Genomic DNA, 18944 nt, shown 5'->3' with positions numbered 1-18944 from the left:
CGTCACAATTAAGTAAACACTGCAAAATCTTACTCGGGTATTTATTCAAGTAAACATAAAGTGTTCACAATTTAAAATAAATAAATAATTCAAACAGTAGAACAAAGATGCAAATCAAGTGAACAGTGCTTTAAGGTTTTTTTTTTCAGGTGTTTGATAGCAGTGGCATGTAAAATTCTGGAATAAAAAAAACAGCAAAAGAAAATAAAACAGAACAAAAGTAATCAAATGTAGACCAAAACTACCTAAATAATTGCTGTAGTCTCCACTGCATGATTATTTGATATAATACATTGCTGATTTGATGCTCCGGTTGACTGTGAACAGGTCTGTAATTAAAATTAGCTGTGCAGTTTCTTTCTTTTTTTTTCTTTAGGCCTAGCTTTGTTCATGTTCGATTGGCTTGTTAAACCTTTAACAGTTATCCTACCAAAACCATAAGCAGTGTTCTGGTTTTCTGGTCAATATTGTGTTTTGATTAGTATTAACAACATAATATATAGTGGCAGGTTTATTAGGATGCATTTACACCTAATGCACAGATCCAATATTTTAACACCCATTTTTTGTACCAAAGCACTGGTATTTAGACAAGTAGTGGGATGTATTTGATTGCATTTATTTTGTGATTAACTTAAACTGTAGTGTACTTCACTGTAAACATAATATCAGTACCCCATGCTTGATTATGAGGAAGTTTTTTTCATAGACAGACAGCTGTGGAAGTGGGATGGGGACTACAAGTAAGGCTAAAGTACTTCAAATCTCTGTTGGTGAAAGCTTCTGCTTTAAATGACTCATATTTTAGATGTAAAATGCCTCTAGACTGATGGCATCGCAAGCCACCAGTTCCTAGCAAGATAGACAGCGTTAATCAGAACACATCCTTCCTCCAGCCCACTTGACATTTTGTCGCTTTGCGGTTAATTTGAGGCTGAAATGCGTAAATGTACTGAGAATAGATTTTGTGATTTGGTGTTTTTTCTATTTTTAGGGGTTAGCCAACATGTTGCAGGCACATTGAGCCGTAGTGCTCATGTAAGAAACGCAGGCTTGAATCCGGCCTGCAACATGTCATACTTTCTCTTTCTCTACTGTAAAGTAACATAAATGAAGCAAATTAGGAAGTTAGATTGGAAAACTCTTACCTGCAAATAATTTATACTAATTTCTCGAACATTTGATTTGAGTTTGTTTGAGAAGCATGTGAGAGAAAATAAATAACTCTTCAATAATCCCGTCTTCTCATTTCTGTTTTGATGTGACTCGCTTCTTTTTAATATTCTGTATCTGATTTATGGGCAGATTAGATTTGAGAAAGTGAGTCTGTTTTTTTCTGTTCTTTTTTCCCCTCACTCTTTTCTATTGGGCATGCTCAAATCATTATGTCTCTCTAACACTTTTAATTTCCCAAATAACTAGGTCATTGACCTAAATCTACTGCCAGCCAGTAAACGATTTGTCAAAGCCACTAGCTGCATTCTAAAACCCCTATTTAAATAGTGGAGGATTGTGGGACAGATGCACTGATGTGTGTGCGATCTGGTTATCACACATCTGTGTGTGGGTCCTCGGCTCATTCAGATCTGCAGCAATTCTGTTTCTCTTTCTCTCAGAGTCAAACTGACATTTGAAAGGCTGGCATTATATAAAGATGTTGGGATATTCAGATTGTGTGTAATTGGGTAGCAAGTGACAATGTGACATGCCGCACTTTATCTAAAGCTATTTTAAACTGTTTTTCAATTCATTGTATGATTATTGGACATGCAGTTTCGTGTATATCTAATAATTTTACAAGGTTGCAAGACATCCCTAGTCCCACTATCTGTCCCACATAGATTTGATATAAAATGAAAACGTAATATTTACTTTTATAATATTCTATATGGTTTATGATTTTAAAAGCACTTTTTTGTATATTTCTATTCATCATTCTTTCTATGTGTGTGTATTTGCTTCAGTGACAGACAGACAGGCAGACAGACAGATAGATAGATGGATAAATAGAATAGAAATATAAACAAAACATGAATAAATATGAGCTTACATCAAAGGGCTTTTAAGATCATAAATTATATGGAGTATTATAAAAATATTACTTTTTATATAAAATGTATATCAATAAGTAATCAAGTAAAGGCATTTTATTGACTTTTTATTTTACTTATATTTTTTTAATATTTAATATTTATTACTTTTTTACTAATATATATATATATATATACACATACATATACAGTATATACTGTATATATATATATATATATATATATAATGTAAATTAAAAGGATATTTACTTTATTTAATTACTTAATTGGTAATTAAGTCCCTAATTGGTCATTTATATTTATTTTTATATAAAAAATATAGAAATATAAAAATATAAGCATAAGCCTTTAAATCAACAAGCCTTTAAGATCATGAAAAACACTGATTCAATCAAATGTGTTCAAACATTTAGAAAAACTTGTATTCTAAAATCTTGAAGTTGAAAATAGGCATTTATGGACATTTTTATTTGTCAAATACCCACATAATATATACTATATTTCTCATCATATTGCAGTTTTCCCCATGGGAGTTTGACAATACAGGTCTTTATTTGCTCACATTTGGAGCTAAAAGGACGTTTTACCTCTAGTTTAGTTGTTTTGCTGCAGTGTGAGGAAGGTGAAGTTTTCACACTGGCTCCTTGTTCTGAGCGCTGGTGGAAGTGTGTCACATGAATCGTGCAGGGACTTCAGATCGTCTGACACGATGTGCTGCTGCCTTTTTGATTCATTATGCAGGCATATGCTAATCCCTGCTAGGCTAATTCAAACACAACCTTCAGACCCCATCCACCTCAAGGGACCGGCGTATTAAACAGTCAACGTGCATAACGACCCTGACGCAAACCCTGACTGACGTGCTGATTTTAACTCTGGCCCTTCGCTCCCCTCATCACCCCCCCTGACAGGAAGTGTACATCAGCGAATCAGACGCCGTGTGTTATTTGAGGTTGGGGGGGAAGAATCTGTGCAGAGGGCTGGAAAAGAGGCCGGGCTCTGTAGATTAATTAGGAAAATCAAAGTGGCTGGGGACGGAGAGCTATGTGGCACTGCCAAAAACCCTACAATCACTATATCCTCCCAGGGCTCGCAATGAAAAAGCCAGATTCTCTTAGCGCTTTTCCTCTGCGACTGCAAAAAAAGGCAGTGTATCATAAATCAACAATGTCTGGTTCCTCATCAAAATGTTACCCATGAAGTGTTCAGGCTGTGATTTCCTGAGTGTGTGCACTTGAAACAGCGTCTGTCATCTTTCAACATGCGAGAAGCCATTAAGTATTAATGCAGTTAAGTAAGCAGTTAATTGTCAAGTGAATGTGTTTTATCCCTGCCTGCTTTTAGATCTCAGGCCTCAACGGTAAGAAAGTCATAGGATCGGTGATCGGAGAGAATTTCAGACCAGCTGACTGAATGGTCACAATGTGTTTTAACTTAACTCCTCTTAAACATTTGGTTTTCATTTGAAGTGAAAGTTCATTAATTGATCCGATAAATCATTTTGTATTGCTAATATGACATTTTAACTTTCATTTTGTTGCTCAACAAGTATGAAATATTGTGTGTGTGTGTGTGTGTGTGTGTGTGTGTGTGGCAATATACATTCCTACCATTCCAAAGTTTGGGGTTGGTAAGATTTTGGAAGTATTTTATGATGACTTAAAGGCTACAGTTATTTGATAAAATACAGTAAAACCAGTAGTATTGTGAAATATCATTATAATTTTAAATAAGTGTTTTCTATTTTAATATGCTTATAAATGTAATATATTCCTGTGAGGACAAAGCTGAATTTTCAGCATCATTACTCGTTATTAGTGTCATGTGATCCTTCAGAAATCATTTTAATATGTTGATTTGTTGCTAAAGAACCATTATTATTATCAATGGAGAAAACAGTTACTGCTGCCTAATAATTTTGTGGGAATTGTAATATTTTTCAGGATTCTTTGATGAATAAAAATAACAAACAACCATAAAAACAGCATTTATTTGGAATTTTTGAATAGTTTAATACATCCGTGCTGAATAAATGAATTAATTTCTTTAAAAAAAATGTATTGACCTCAAACTTTGGATAGTAGCTAGATACATATTTCAATGTTTTTATTTTTTTTGCTATATTTTTTTAATTAGTTTGTTAGTTTTAAATAAATAATTTATCCGTTTTCATGTACATTTTGGTTGCTATTGTATATTTAATATTTTATTTATTTACATATTTATATGTGTGTATTATATGCATGTGTGTTTGTAATCAGCAAAACAAAAGAAATTGTGAATTGTGTGTATTGATCTTTTTTAGTCCTAATTAGCTCTAATACCACAGTCACCAGAGACTGTTCATTTCTGTTGACCAAGGTTTTGTTTTAGTATTGATACCACAATACCAGATGCTGAGATCTTACCAAAACCAAAATTTTGGTATCCATTATTAATTCAACCCCATTAGAATCATCTCATCTTCATTCTGTTCATTCTGAGGGACGGTTTAAGATCCATGGCTGACTTCAGCCTACATGGATTTACAGCCTACATAGAACTTCAACTTCAGTGCTGCATTGTTTGTGGCCTGAAATGCCTTTGAAATGAGTTCTTTACAGTAGTTGACTTCTGTAAACTGTTATTAGGAAGTCTGAAGTGCCGTTTTGAATGCACAGAACATACAGCATTATTTTTCTGAAGAGTTGTTTTGTGAGCAATTTTAGTTGCAGTATAGACTCCGAGTCTGTTTGCAGTTTACAGCGAGAGCTTTTATACTTTCAAAGCACTGTGCAATTTACCAAACACTTAGAGGACAGTTCCAGGCTGATCTCTATAGGTTTCACACAGTTCAGAACGCCCAACCCAAAGAAAACACTCCACCAGAGAGAGGATTTTTTATCACGAGGTACACTTCAGCAGGAATTACCCACTTCTTACATGGCTCACGTTCTCCTGGTTTGGGGCAGATTTTCATCAGCACATTGTTGTATCCACTAACTGGTATTATATTGATACAAAACTTGGCAATCTGTCTGCGATACAGATCTGCATGTGTTAGCCAAGCAGAATCAATAGCCTTTGAGACTAGAACAAACCTTCAAGGAGCGAGTCTCTGCTACGCAAAGTGGATTCGGCTCTTGTAGTATTCATGAGATGATCTGGGGGTTTTTTGTCTTATGGATTTTCACTTGCAGATTTCACCTTGAGTTTGAGCTTTGCACTTGAGAGGTTCTTCTATGTTTCCTAGACCAGCTCTGCAAGTTCTTATCTCCACTAAACAGCATAATTGTATAATTACACAGTAAAGTGAGATGGCATGTTATTATGTGTGTCAATGAATGTGGTGAAAGATACCTTTGTTCAAAAGTACATTGTACCATGAATGGTTCTAGCATTAGGGCTGTAACAAGGTTGATATAAACTGGCAGATTTGATGAGAAAGTCAGTGACCGAGCCTTTGAGCTTGTAGAAAAGAGTTGGGAAATCAAAGATTAGACACATTTTTATTTACACGTCCGTTTAAAAGTTTGGGGTTAATATGTTTTTTTTTTTTTATGTTTTGAAAAATCTCTTATGCTCACAAAACTGCATTTATTAGTAAAACAGTAATATTGTGAAATATTATTACAATTTAAAATAATTGATTTTAATATATGTAAAATCATACATTGTCATGGCAAAGCTGAATTGATTATTATTATTATTATTATTATTATTATGTTGAAAGCGGTTGTGCTGCTGAATACTTTTGTGGAATCTGGGATCTTTTCAGGATTCTCTGAAGACGTGAAAAGCATTTATTCAAAACATATGTTATTATAAGATTTTCTAATGATATAAAAGATTTCCATGTTGATTTAATAAATAATAATAAAAATTATTAATAAATAATGATGATTAACAAATCATGTACGAATATATATTATATATATATATATATATACTCCTTTCTAAAATGCTGGGAAATTATTTATATATATATATATATATATGTTTATGTAATGTACAGTATATGTTATGTATGTAAACCCTTACATATTAAGTATTTTTTAAATAATGTTCTTTAAATATTATAGAAATTTAATGGATTTTATTATTGATAATATTTTCATATGAATAGTTATAATAAAGTGATAATGATATATCTTCTACGAGGAGCTCTTAAACTACCTCTCATTATTTATTGCCAATCGCTGTATGCCATAATTTATGCAAAGGTGAAAACAAAGCAAAGTCTTTGTACATGAAAATTAATTACATTACATAAGGTTCACCCAAAGGCTTAACTTACTGACTGAAAGACATGTTAAGTGCACGCTAACTGCATTGCATGGCTAATTTGTGCATTCAGAAACATCTATACGGCGCACAACAAAATGAAACCGAACACAACAATCTCAAAAGATGATTTAAACGCTGAATTATTTTGAACTTGATTGGCTGCTTTAAAAGCCCAGCACTGACAGCAGAAAACATTGTGAGAGAGAGCCGTTTTGTACTTCCAGATTGATATAACTACTCTTTAGTCCCAAAGGGTTTGTCCTCTTGTAGTCAGCTTGACCTTAAATCAACCTCTACATGGATTTTTGGAACATCAAGCAAAAGAGCCATTTTTGTTTCTGAGGACAAGTTCATATGCTCTTAGAGAGAGAAAAGCCATGTTTGAAGTACTCAGATAATCTTTTTTGCTTTCAGAAAGGGTTTCATCTTTGAATAGGCTATGTGTTGTCGTTGTTTTTCTGGCACCTGGAAACGGTGGAGAGGGAGGGATTTTGAGGCAAGGCTGCCGACAAAGCTTTAATGAGTTCAATTAGACAACTCTCTCGTGTATGTCTGTGAACTAAGCTTAGAAAGATAACGGAACTAACTAGCATCATCACAAATATGATTAATAGTTAATTCTTAAATGCAAAACATTAAATTAGAAGTGTTGCCACTAGCATCAAAACTGATTGTTTTCAAACACATAGATAGTCCCGCCCCTAAAGCCACACCATTGGTCGAGTCGCTGTTGCTGTGACAGGCTGGTTGGGATGTGAGAAAATAAACTCCATCCTTGTTATCCCTGGATAACTTCCTGTGCAAATCTATTTTGTTGTCTGTCACATTTTCATTTAGTGCGTATATCTGTCTTTCTTTATTGCTCTATTTTCCTAGAAATGTATCTTCATTTCCTGCTGTAGCTTTTGTTTTGATACTGAAGAGAGATGGCAGTGCTGTAGCGACTGCCTTTTTATCAAAGAAACATCTCTCTCTCTCTCTCTTTCTGTCTCTCCTCCCCCTCTCCCTCATGGTGTTGTCTAATCCAGCTTGTGAATCACATGCCGTGACCAGGCGTGTGTGTGCGAGAGTTTTTGTGTGTCATGGTGCCGATCCAATAGAGCTTTTTCTCTGTTAATCATTCATTATCAATGTTAATAACTAATATACAGTATATATATAAATATCTGTCACTGCTCTGTTCCACTTTGTCTTACTTTCCTGCCACATACATTGCTCCAGTAAACATCAAGTACTCTGTGTAATTATAACATACTGTTCATAAGCTTTTTTAAGAAATGAGTGCTGTATTCTCTAAGGATGCATTAAGTTGATCAAAAGTAACAGCAAAGATATTTTGTTACAAAAGATTTATATTTCAAATAAATGCTGTTCTTTAGAACGTATTTCTCAAACAATCCTGAGAAATAAAGTCATGTTTCAAAAATATCAATATGTTCAACATTTGAAAATAAGAAAAATAAGAATGTTCTTGAGCAGCAAATCAGAATATTAGAATGATTTCTGAAGGATCACGTGACACTGAAGACTAATGTAATGGCTTCAATATTATTAATATTAAAACATTAGTTTACAATTTTTAAAATGTTTCACAATATTGCTGTTTTTTTTTTTTTTAATGTTATCAAATAAAAGAAACATTTCCTGTTTTAAAAAGTTTCCTGTAAGGGATAGGTTTAGGTGTAGGGTTGGTGTAGGGCGATAGAAAATATGGTTTGTACAGTAATAAAAACTATTACGCCAAAGGAATGTCCCCATAATTCACAAAAACAAACGTGTGTGTGTGTGTGTGTGTGTGTGTGTGCGTGTGTGTGTATTTGCGTGAGCATGAACTGTTTTTAAGTCTGAATGTTCCATTCAGTTTTAGGTGAGGTGTACAGGGACCTACTTGCATTGATCACACCTCTGAGGGTTACCAGTCACATTTGAGACCATTATAATGCGACAAAAACAGCTAAAGCATTCCATGTTGTGAAAATCTTATACATACATTATATACGACTCGTCTGTGTATTGGTTTGAGACTTATTGTGCACTTTATACTTTGCATAAATACACGCAAGCTCCATTTTATAATCATGGATGTTATCAATTCAAGAGTGAAAATGTCTTTTCATATATAGTCAATACATAAAAATGAACAGGCAAACAGGTATAGCGTTGCACAGTGGCGAGCTGAAATGACACACTATGCTCAGGAAATGATAGCTACATTTGTGTAATGTGTTTAATATTGCTGTGGAAAATGTGTTACTGTTCAGGGAAGAAGGAGAGGCACTTATACCAATTGGCATCTCTCAGTAAGGTCATATCGAGCTGCTCATAGCACAGTGACGACAAAAGATGTTCACAAACCGGCAGCATTCAAGGCCGTTACTGAGGGCCCTTCAGCGCTTGCCTTTTTATCAACAAATCATCTCTCGCTTGCTCTTCTCTTCTTCTTTTTGTGTCAAATTCATCAAAATATATAATTAAATTGCAGATTAGTTCTGGCCTGTATAACAAATATTCACAATGTATTTGGAAAGTATGAAAGTCATTTATTTTAATGCACTTTTTATTTGATCATCAAGTTTCCACGTCATGAGACTAATTTTGCAAGTTTCTTTTAAATTGTAACATTTTTTAAACAATAAATTAATCATATATTGTGTAAGGATGCATTAAGTCAATACAAAGTGACAGTATAGACATTTTATAATGTTAAAAAAGCTCTTTCTTTTAAATATATGTTGTATTTTTGAACTTTCTATTCATCATAGAATCCAAAAATATTACAAAGCAAATGTTTCAACAATGGTAGGAATAAGAAATTATTTCTGAAGGATCATGTGGTACAGTAATAGCTGCTAAAAATTCAGCTTTCCCATCACAGTGCTGTCAAACGATTAATCGCATCCAAAATAAAAAATTTTGTTTACATAATATATGTGTGTGTACTGTGTACATTTATTATGTGTATATGTAAATACACACGCTTGCATGTATATATTTAAGAAAAATTTTTATGTTTATATTTTAAATATATTTATATATAATATAAATTATATGAATATACATATATACATGTAAATGCATGTAAATAATTTTTAAATATATACTGTATGTGTATGTATTTATACATAATAAATATACACAGCAATCTTTTGAATGCCAATGTATATAGATATTTTTTGGTATGAATGTAGACATTTATTGGTATATCGCCCTGCCTAATGGCTTTTTTTTCATCTTTTCTCCTCAGGTCAGTGACAGACCCCAGAGACGGCAAACGCGTGGCCCTCAAAAAGATGCCCAATGTCTTCCAAAACCTCGTCTCCTGCAAGAGGGTTTTCCGTGAGCTGAAGATGCTTTGTTTCTTCAAGCACGACAATGTGAGCTTCCCACCATCCCCTACTGTTTTTTCTTAATCAGTTAGTGTTACCTAACTCTCGCTATCTACGTGCCGTCCCCATGGTGCCATTAGCGGGAGCCTGGCTAGCTCTTGTTGTCCCTGGGCTGCTGGTGCCTGGGAAACAAATGTCATATGAAGGCTGGTGTCAGTGCCCACATTCTCTGGCGTCAAAGCTGACCTCTGGCGCTCTGTCTTTGTTTCTCCACAGGTGCTGTCAGCTCTGGATATTCTGCAGCCTCCACACATCGACTACTTTGAGGAAATGTATCCTAAACAGAAAGCTAATCTACCAGGTGCTGTCAAACGAAGTGATTTTGATCCAAAAACAAATTTATCAAAAAGAAACATTAAGGCCAATTTGATAATTATTTCTGGCCGATAACCAGATTGATGGTCTGAAATCCACAATGTGAGAATAATCTAAAGAGAATCTTCAAGAACATCTAACGACTGACCATCACAAATTTGCACATTTGATTTTAAAATTAAAGATTTTTTTTATAATTCATTTTTAAAGCTACAGGTTAGCTGTACTTTTTTTTAGGTCTATACAATTTGACCAAAAAATGTTCTGATTATTATACTGAAAAGATACTGAGATACTAAAACACCAGCTCATGAGCTGCTCGCGTATAAAAGAACACAATGCCGTGATTCACTCTGAAACTGTTACGTGTAGTGCTAGTAAAGCGCATGACGAAGAAGAAGAATCCAAATAGAGTCTTTTAATGAAATTTCAAACAAGGAACAGAAGTAATCCAGGAGCGAGGGGTAGCAAAACACATCAATGAAACAATTAACAGACAAAGAACCAGGGGAGAACACAGACTTTAAATGCTAAACGTAATCAGGGAGGAACAGAAAACAGGTGTGGAACTATTCAGAATCAGAATGAGCTTTATTTTTTTTACACATACAAGGAATTTGTTGTAGTGACAGAAGCTCCACAGTGCAACAGAAAGACAGCAACAGGACAGGACACAGATGATAAAAGAATAACAACAAATAACCAAATAGGCAATGTACAAAGCAATAAAAACACAATATATAATATAAACAACTATGTATGTACAGGTCAAGTATGTGCAAATTAGAAATGAGAAAATAGAAATAAAATTAGTGAGTGTGGTGAATGGATAGTGTATTGTAGTTGTGTGTTCCACGTTTATTGTTGAGTGTTCATGAGATGGATTGCCTGAGGGAAGAAACTGTTCCTGTGTCTGCTCGTTCTGGTGCACAGAGCTCTGTAGCGTCGACCAGACGGTAACAGTTCAAAGAGGGAGTGTGTTGGGTGTGAGGGGTCCAGAGTGATTTTACCAGCCTTTTTGCTCACTCTGGATGAGTACAGTTCTTGGAGAGTGGGGAGGGTTGTACCAATGATTCGCTCAGCAGTCGGGACTACCCTCTGTAGTCTTCTGAGGTCAGATTTGGTAGCTGAGCTGAACCAGACAGTTATAGAAGTGCAGAGGATGGATTCAATGATGGCGGAGTAGAACTGTTTCAGCAGCTCCTGTGGCAGGTTGAACTTCCTCAGCTGGCGAAGAAAGTACAACCTCTGCTGGGCCTTTCTGACAATGGAGTCTATGTGAATATCCCACTTCAGGTCCTGGGAGATGGTGGTGCCCCGGAATCTGAATGACTCCAATGCAGTCACAGTGCTGTTCATGATGGTGAGTGGGGGGAGAGCAGGGGGGTTTCTCCTGAAGTCCACTATCATCTTCACAGTTTTGAGCGTGTTAAGCTCCAGGTTGTTAAGACTGCACCATACAGCCATCTCCTTAACCTGCTGTCTGTAAGCAGTCTCGTCACCGTCCTGGATGAGGCCGATCAGTGTGGTGTCGTCTGAAAACTTCAGGAGCTTGACAGAGGGGTCTTTAGATGTGTAATCGATGGTGTAGAGGGAGAAGAGCAGTGGGGAGAGAACGCAGCCCTGAGGAGCTCCAGTGCTGATGGTACGAGTGCTGGATGTGAATTTACCAAGCTTTACTAGCTGCTGTCTGTCTGTCAGGAAGCTGTTGATCCACTGGCAGACGGAGGTGGGGACGGAGAGCTGGGTTAGTTTATTTTGAAGGGTTTCCGTGATGATGGTGTTAAAAGTGGAGCTGAAGTCCACAAACAGGATCCTCACATAAGTCCCTGGTCTGTCCAAATGTTGCAGGATGAAGTGCAGTCCCATGTTGACTGCATCATCCACAGACCTGTTTGCTCTGTAGGCAAACTGCAGGGGGTCCAGTAAGGGTCCAGTGATGTCCTTCAGATAAGCCAAAACCAGTCTTTCAAACGATTTCATGGCCACAGATGTTAGAGCCACAGGTCTGTAGTCATTAAGTCCAGTAATTTTGGGTTTCTTTGGGGCGGGGATGATGGTGGAGCGTTTGAAGCATGAGGGGACTTCGCACAGCTCCAGTGATCTGTTGAAGATCTGTGTGAAGATGGGGGCCAGCTGATCAGCACAGGTTTTTAGGCAGGCTGGTGACACACCATCTGGGCCTGGTGCGTTCCTTCTTTTGTTCTTCCTGAAGATCTGGCACACGTCATCTTTACTGATTTGAATTATAGGTGTGGGGGAGAGGAGGGTTGCTGAAGGTGTGAATGGTTGTGTGGAGAGGTGTTCAGGGCGGGTGTGGGGTGATCTTTCAAAACGACAATAGAACTCGTTCAAGTCGTCTGCCAGGTGTTGATTCTCCACAGTGCTGGGGATGGTGACTTGTAACTGGTGATAACCTTCATACCTTTCCACACTGAAGCAGGATCACTGGAAGATATTTTTTTCCTTAGCTTGTCAGAATAATTCCTCTTTGCCACTCTGATCTCCTTTTCCGGTGTGTATTTGGCCTGTTTGTACAATACTTTATCCCCCTTTCTGTGAGCATCTTCTTTGATTCCGTGTCCCGATCTGCTCTGATCAGCTGGTAATTAGGCAGATGTAGCACGCTGTCCGGTATCTCGCCATTCAGCCAGGTTTCCGTGAAACACAGAGCAGCAGAGTTAGAAAAATCCTTGTTTGTCCGGGAGAGCAGAAGGAGTTCGTCCGTTTTGTTGGGTAGAGAGCTGAGATTTGCCAGATGGATGCTAGGCAACGCATCATAATTAACCAATCAGGGCAACTAAAGAAAACTAGGTCAAAGGAAGACAGAAACTAAACTAAAACAGATCAACATGTAACAGAAACACACATTGCATATTTTTATTTAATTACATTTTTGCTTTTGCAATTTGATAATCACACCAAGCCAGTTTGGATTTATTTCAGTTAATCATGCAGTTAATCATACATATTTCTTTGTTTTATATTTTTCAGAATCCTCAAGCTTTCTGTTTATTTACAGGTTTAAATGGTATTTTAAATCCCAGATTTTCTTTGTGGTTTTTAGACCTTGAAAGCTTGGAGCTTGAAAACAATTAAAAAATTGTAAGTAGCAGTATGAAACAATAGCTTGTAGATTTCGTAGCTTCGGCGTTGAAAGGGCATCTGTGTTAAATTGCTGCTCAAATGCTTTTTTTGTGCCTTTTTGTGGGTGCTAAAGTGGGATCAAGCTGAACATTATGTTTAGAGAGGTGATGGCTTGCCTCATGCTGTGCTTGAATGTTTTTGATGGAAAGGAATGATCCACTGTAATTATACGAACTAGTATGCCATCTGCAGTATAGGCAAAACTGTTCTGTATTTCTCTGATTATCACAGGTTAAAAGGGGCCTTCTTTTCTCCTGCTCATTTTTCTTTCCTTCGCCTAATGGTTTTGTTCTAATAGTGGAATATTGGGATGGCGTTTCAGATGGATTTCAGAAAAAGCTGACATGTTATTTTTAAGGCCTTTTCTTTCCTCTGATATTTCCTAGATGTGGTCTGCAGGACGCTAAAGGCATCCCCAGCTTCTTAATTTGGTATATAATTTAATCAGAGGAATTACATGCTTTCCCTATTTACCGCTCTTGCCCGGTCACCTGATACGCACTCTGTAAGCCACTTTTCTAACAGTATTTTTTCCATCAAATACCAAGAAGCTTTCTATGATTTGAGCTGGAAAGTCTTCTTCTTAAATTAGCTGGAATTTTAGCTCTTCAAAATCAGGAATAAAAAAGACGTTTGTGTTAATTAGCTGGGAGATTTATCCTGCGCTTTTGTATTTTTAGACGTTTCTCATGCAGCATGACCGCTGGCTGTGGTCTGGATTCAGCTTCGTTTCACAGTGTTTGGAATAATCTAAAAGTCGTATAACATTAGTAAACAATGCTGTGTCCAAGTAAATCCACTAAAGAAAGGGTGAACGTGCCAGACAACATACATTTTACATTTTAAGACCTTTACAGTGATTGATTTTTATGGCTATGAGAGTGCTTAGAGACGTAATGCACATTCAGTCAAAGTGCATGCTTGCACTTCTCAATTTTGGCACCAGAATTAAAGGGTACACGTCGTAGGAAACAGGTTTAATTTAACATATATGCAAAAATAACATGAAGACGCTAAAACTAAGCTTCAAAATTGGTTGTATATGTAATTTTCACAGATGTGACATAGGACTATGAATATACTAACATGTGATTGGTATGTGAGTTTAGCCAATCATAATAGGGGTCATTTATTTATAGAAATGAAAATGGCTATAAATTTTAAGGTTCAGAAAAGGCATCTATTATATAGATCAGTGGAAATTATTATCCAGTGTTGTTATTGTTAACAAAAAATAAAGCTATTACAACTCGTTTCCTTTCATTTAAATAAATCTCAAAGATAAAATATAAATATTAGAAGAAACACTTTAAAAAAAAAAAAAAACATAATTAGGAATGCCTTGCCTTGGCAACTAACTGAAATAAAAATGTTGAAAAGTTGAAATACTAAAATAGCTAAAACTAAAATAAATAAATATATTTAAATAGAAATAGCAAAATACAATACACAAAGCACAGTTACTGAAACCTAAAATTTAAATGAAACTGTAAAAATAAGAGGCAATTCAAAATATTATTAAATGCTATAGTAGTATAAAAATAATACTATAATTTATTTCACCCATCATAAACGGAGATCTAACTGTCAGCAGATAGACACAGAGGTAAGCAGCAGTGGAGAACAGGGATAGGAACACTGGAGCAACTGGTAAGTAGACAAAAGGTAAGTGGGGTCAGGTTAGTCAACATGGAAAGTTTGAGACCAGACAGTGAGTGAACGGGAGGAGTGCAGGGATAAAGTGCTGCTGATTAGTGCTGACAGGTGGCGGTGATCAGAAATCAGGGGATTGGGATCTGGTGAGTGTCGTTGGTGGAGACTGCGGTGACTGTGGTGACTCTCTGACACTAACAAGTTTCCTGCCTTTTAGTTGTACATTTGTACACTTCTTTTCTATCCATTCTGCAGAATTCCATAAATTTTACCCCCAAAATCATTGCAGAAAATTTGATTTTGGCTATTTTGAAGAAAATAATATGATTTTTTTTAAAAAGTGCAATATATCCCTTAAAGGGGGGGTATGTGTTCACAGCGTGGTGATGGCTATAGTGCTCATGTTTTCCATTACGTTTCAGAAGCTGCATAATAAGCGATTGTAAACACTTTTAAACACACACACACACACAGGTGCAAAGGAACATTCATATTCTGTGTGATAATGTTCCCCCTCAGTGCCACTATCTTTGTTCTGCTTAACGTATTTATTTACTCAACGGATTAAACAAAGACTCATATCCTTCTGATTGTACACAGCACAGTAGAACCTTTGTGCTCTCATTTGAATGGATTAAGAAACAAAAACATCAATGCATTCTTTGCGGTCGGCTCCTTGAGCCGTATATTTTGAAGCCCCGCTTGGTTAGACATGCAAAAATGTGTGTTCCTCAACATGTACACGTACCATTCACACACAAAGTTATTAAAAAGCCATATTCCAGAGCCCGGGGATCCCGCTGGTCCTCAGCAGATCTGTTTGGAAAGGTTATTTCATACAACACTGCCGCAGTGTATTCCAGCTAATTATATCTTTTGTTGAATGGCATCTTTCTCAGTGACTGATGTGTGAATTGTGCTCAGTGCTCCTTGTCATAATGGCTTTTACTTCTTCATCTGACTGTTCGACTGCCGTTTCATATATGCTGCATTTTACCAGACGCCTGCGGTGAAAACCTTTCAGTTAATCAGTCACTGTTTGTGCTACAAACAAATTTCCTTCTGTTGCAGGAATGTACTTTTTTGGTCTGTTGTTCAAAACCTAGTTTGCTGCCCTCTTAAGGAGCCTTTTAAGGTATGCTCACAATGCAAAGGCTATTCCACAAGGTAGGCAACTTAATTATGTTGCTCAAGATACCTTGTTTTGGGCAAATTATAAAGTCTGGAATACACTACACAGCTTTTGCTCAGATTTTTGCCTCAATTTGCTGTCTGGACGAGTCAACGCATGTAGCCAAAAGTCAGAGCCAGTCTGCAGATTTTGGGAAGTCAGGGTTGGCAGATTTCACAGAAAATTGTGTTGCGCGTGATGTTTACTAGCAATCCGATGCAAGTTTGTATTAATTTGTTGCATTAATTTTCAAAGAATTACTTTATTAAAATTTATTAAGTAATTAAACTTAATTTCTTTCTGAAAAATGCATTTGTAATAATATAGGTTTATTAAGACCTAAAAAGTAGAAATTAAGACCTAATACATTGTTAGTATTAAATTATAGTTATTTTTAGATAAAGCTTAACATTGAAATTAAATATAAAAGTATATACACTGAACAAAATTATAAACGCAACGCTTTTGTTTTTGCCCCCATTTTTCATGAGCTGAACTCAAAGATCTAAGACTTTTTCTATGTACACAAAAGGCCTATTTCCCTCAAATATTGTTCACAAATCTGTCTAAATCTGTGTTAGTGAGCATTTCTCCTTTGCTGAGATAATCCATCCACCTCACAGGTGTGGCATATCAAGATGATTAGACAGCATGATTATTGCACAGGTGTTCCTTAGGCTGGCCACAATAAAAGGCCACTCTAAAATATGTAGTTTTATCACACAGCACAATGCCACAGATGTCGAAAGTTTTGAGGGAGCGTGCAATTGGCATGCTGACTGCAGGAATGTCCACCAGAGCTGTTGCCCGTGAATTGAATGTTCATTTCTCTACCATAAGCCGTCTCCAAAGGCGTTTCAGAGAATTTGGCAGTACATCCAACCGGCCTCACAACCGAAGACCACGTGTAACCACACCAGCCCAGGACCTCCACATCCAGCATCTTCACCTCCAAGCTCGTCTGAGACCAGCCACCTGGACAGCTGCTTCAACAATCGGTTTGCATAACCAAAGAACTTCTGTACAAACTGTCAGAAACCGTCCCAGGGAAGCTTATCTGCATGCTCGTCGTCCTCATCGGGGTCTCGACCTGACTGCAGTTCGTTGTCGTAACCGACTTGAGTGGGCAAATGATCACATTCAATGGTGTCTGGCACTTTGGAGAGGTGTTCTCTTCACGGATGAATCCCAGTTTTCACTGTACAGGGCAGATGACAGACAGCGTGTATGGCGTCGTGTGGGTGAGCGGTTTGCTGATGTCAATGTTGTGGATCGAGTGGCCCATGGTTGCGGTGGGGTTATGGTATGGGCAGGCGTATGTTATGGACAACGAACACAGGTGCATTATATTGATGGCATTTTGAATGCACAGAGATACCGTGACGAGATCCTGAGGCCCATTGTTGTGCCATTCATCCACGACCATCACCTCATGTTGCAGCATGATAATGCACGGCCCCATGTTGCAAGGATCTGTGCACAATTCCTGGAAGCTGAAAACATCCCAGTTCTTGCATGGCCAGCATACTCACCGGACATGTCACCCATTGAGCATGTTTGGGATGCTCTGGATCGGCGTATACGACAGCATGTTCCAGTTCTTGTCAATATCCTGCAACTTCGCACAGCCATTGAAGAGGAGTGGACAACCTGATCAACTCTATGCGAAGGAGATGTGTTGCACTGCGTGAGGAAAGTGGTGGTCACACCAGATACTGACTGGTATTCGGACCCCCCTCAGACCCCCTCAATACAGTAAAACTGCACATTTTTGAGTGGCCTTTTATTGTGGCCAGCCTAAGGCACACCTGTGCAATAATCATGCTGTCTAATCAGCATGTTGATATGCCACATCTCTGAGGTGGCTGGATTATCTCGGCAAAGGAGAAGTGCTCACTAACACAGATTTAGACAGATTTGTGAACAATATTTGAGAGAAACAGGCCTTTTGTGTACATAGACTTTCTTAGATCTTTGAGTTCAGCTCATGAAAAATGGGGGCAAAAACTAAAGTGTTGCGTTTATAATTTTGTTCAGTGTAATAAAAATGTTTCATAAGATAAAATTAATATATTTTTGTAGTAGAACTAGTGACATTGTGTTTTTTAAAGACCTAATAAATTACTTGTATTAAAGTATAGTGATTTTTAAATAAATATGAGCTTTAATTAAATAATTATTTATATATATATATATATATATATATATATATATATATATATATATATATATATATATATATATATATATATTCTCACACATAAAATATGTTGCCAGAAGGAACATTTATCAATTTTTGTTTAGGAACCAGTGGCAGTGTTGGCACTTTTTATAAAGACCTAATAAATTACTTGTATTAAAGTATGTTTGTTTTTAAAGAAAACTTAACATTTAAGTGAAAAATAAAAACATGTTTTTCTCACATAAAATCTTGCTAAAATGAAATATCTATTTTTGTTGCTCAAAACATGACTCAAGTTTCAGAACATGCCAAATTGTGTTGTGGAACAGCTTGAAATTTGTAGTATGTGATCCTCAGTTGTTTTGGTGTAGGATGGCCAGTTTTTTCTGTAACCTTATACAACATCGACAAGTGTATAATACCTTGTATTTTAAAACCTATTCAGTTTTTGAAAGTTGTGTAGTGTATTCCAGCCTTAAGGCAACATTGTGTGTATCCTTTGCGAAGAAAGAAATCCATAATACTCAGTAAAAAAAATAAATCAAAGATGTTAGACTAGGTGAAAGAAATGTCAATGATAAATAAACTTATGACATTCGATACTAAACATACCTTAGTATATAAATAACAATGAAATATTTCACTCAATATTTGTGATTGCTCTATTGAAATCAATTGGGAGTAGAGTAGAACTCTATTTGTGTGTTGTGCAGAGTTGCTCTCTTTGTAGAGCATTCTAAATTGGTCACTTAGGAGGTTACATGACCTTCAAA

General features: G+C 36.5%; 1 protein-coding gene across 1 annotated transcript in view; it reads left to right on the top strand.

Annotated features, from left to right (window-relative positions):
- Window positions 1–18944, top strand: part of LOC306853895 (serine/threonine-protein kinase NLK-like) — a 74400-nt gene that overhangs the window by 17596 nt on the left and 37860 nt on the right. The window contains exons 2-3 of the mRNA XM_079391580.1: window positions 9562–9691; window positions 9920–9975. Of these exons, the coding sequence (XP_079247706.1) occupies window positions 9562–9691; window positions 9920–9975 (186 nt within the window). The remainder of the gene's footprint in view (window positions 1–9561; window positions 9692–9919; window positions 9976–18944) is intronic.

The sequence above is a fragment of the Barbus barbus genome (assembly GCF_936440315.1).
Source record: "Barbus barbus genome assembly, chromosome: 34".
NCBI lineage: Eukaryota > Metazoa > Chordata > Actinopteri > Cypriniformes > Cyprinidae > Barbus > Barbus barbus.
The sequence above is the reverse complement of the archived record's forward strand: the minus strand, read 5'-3'. Positions and strand labels throughout refer to the sequence as shown.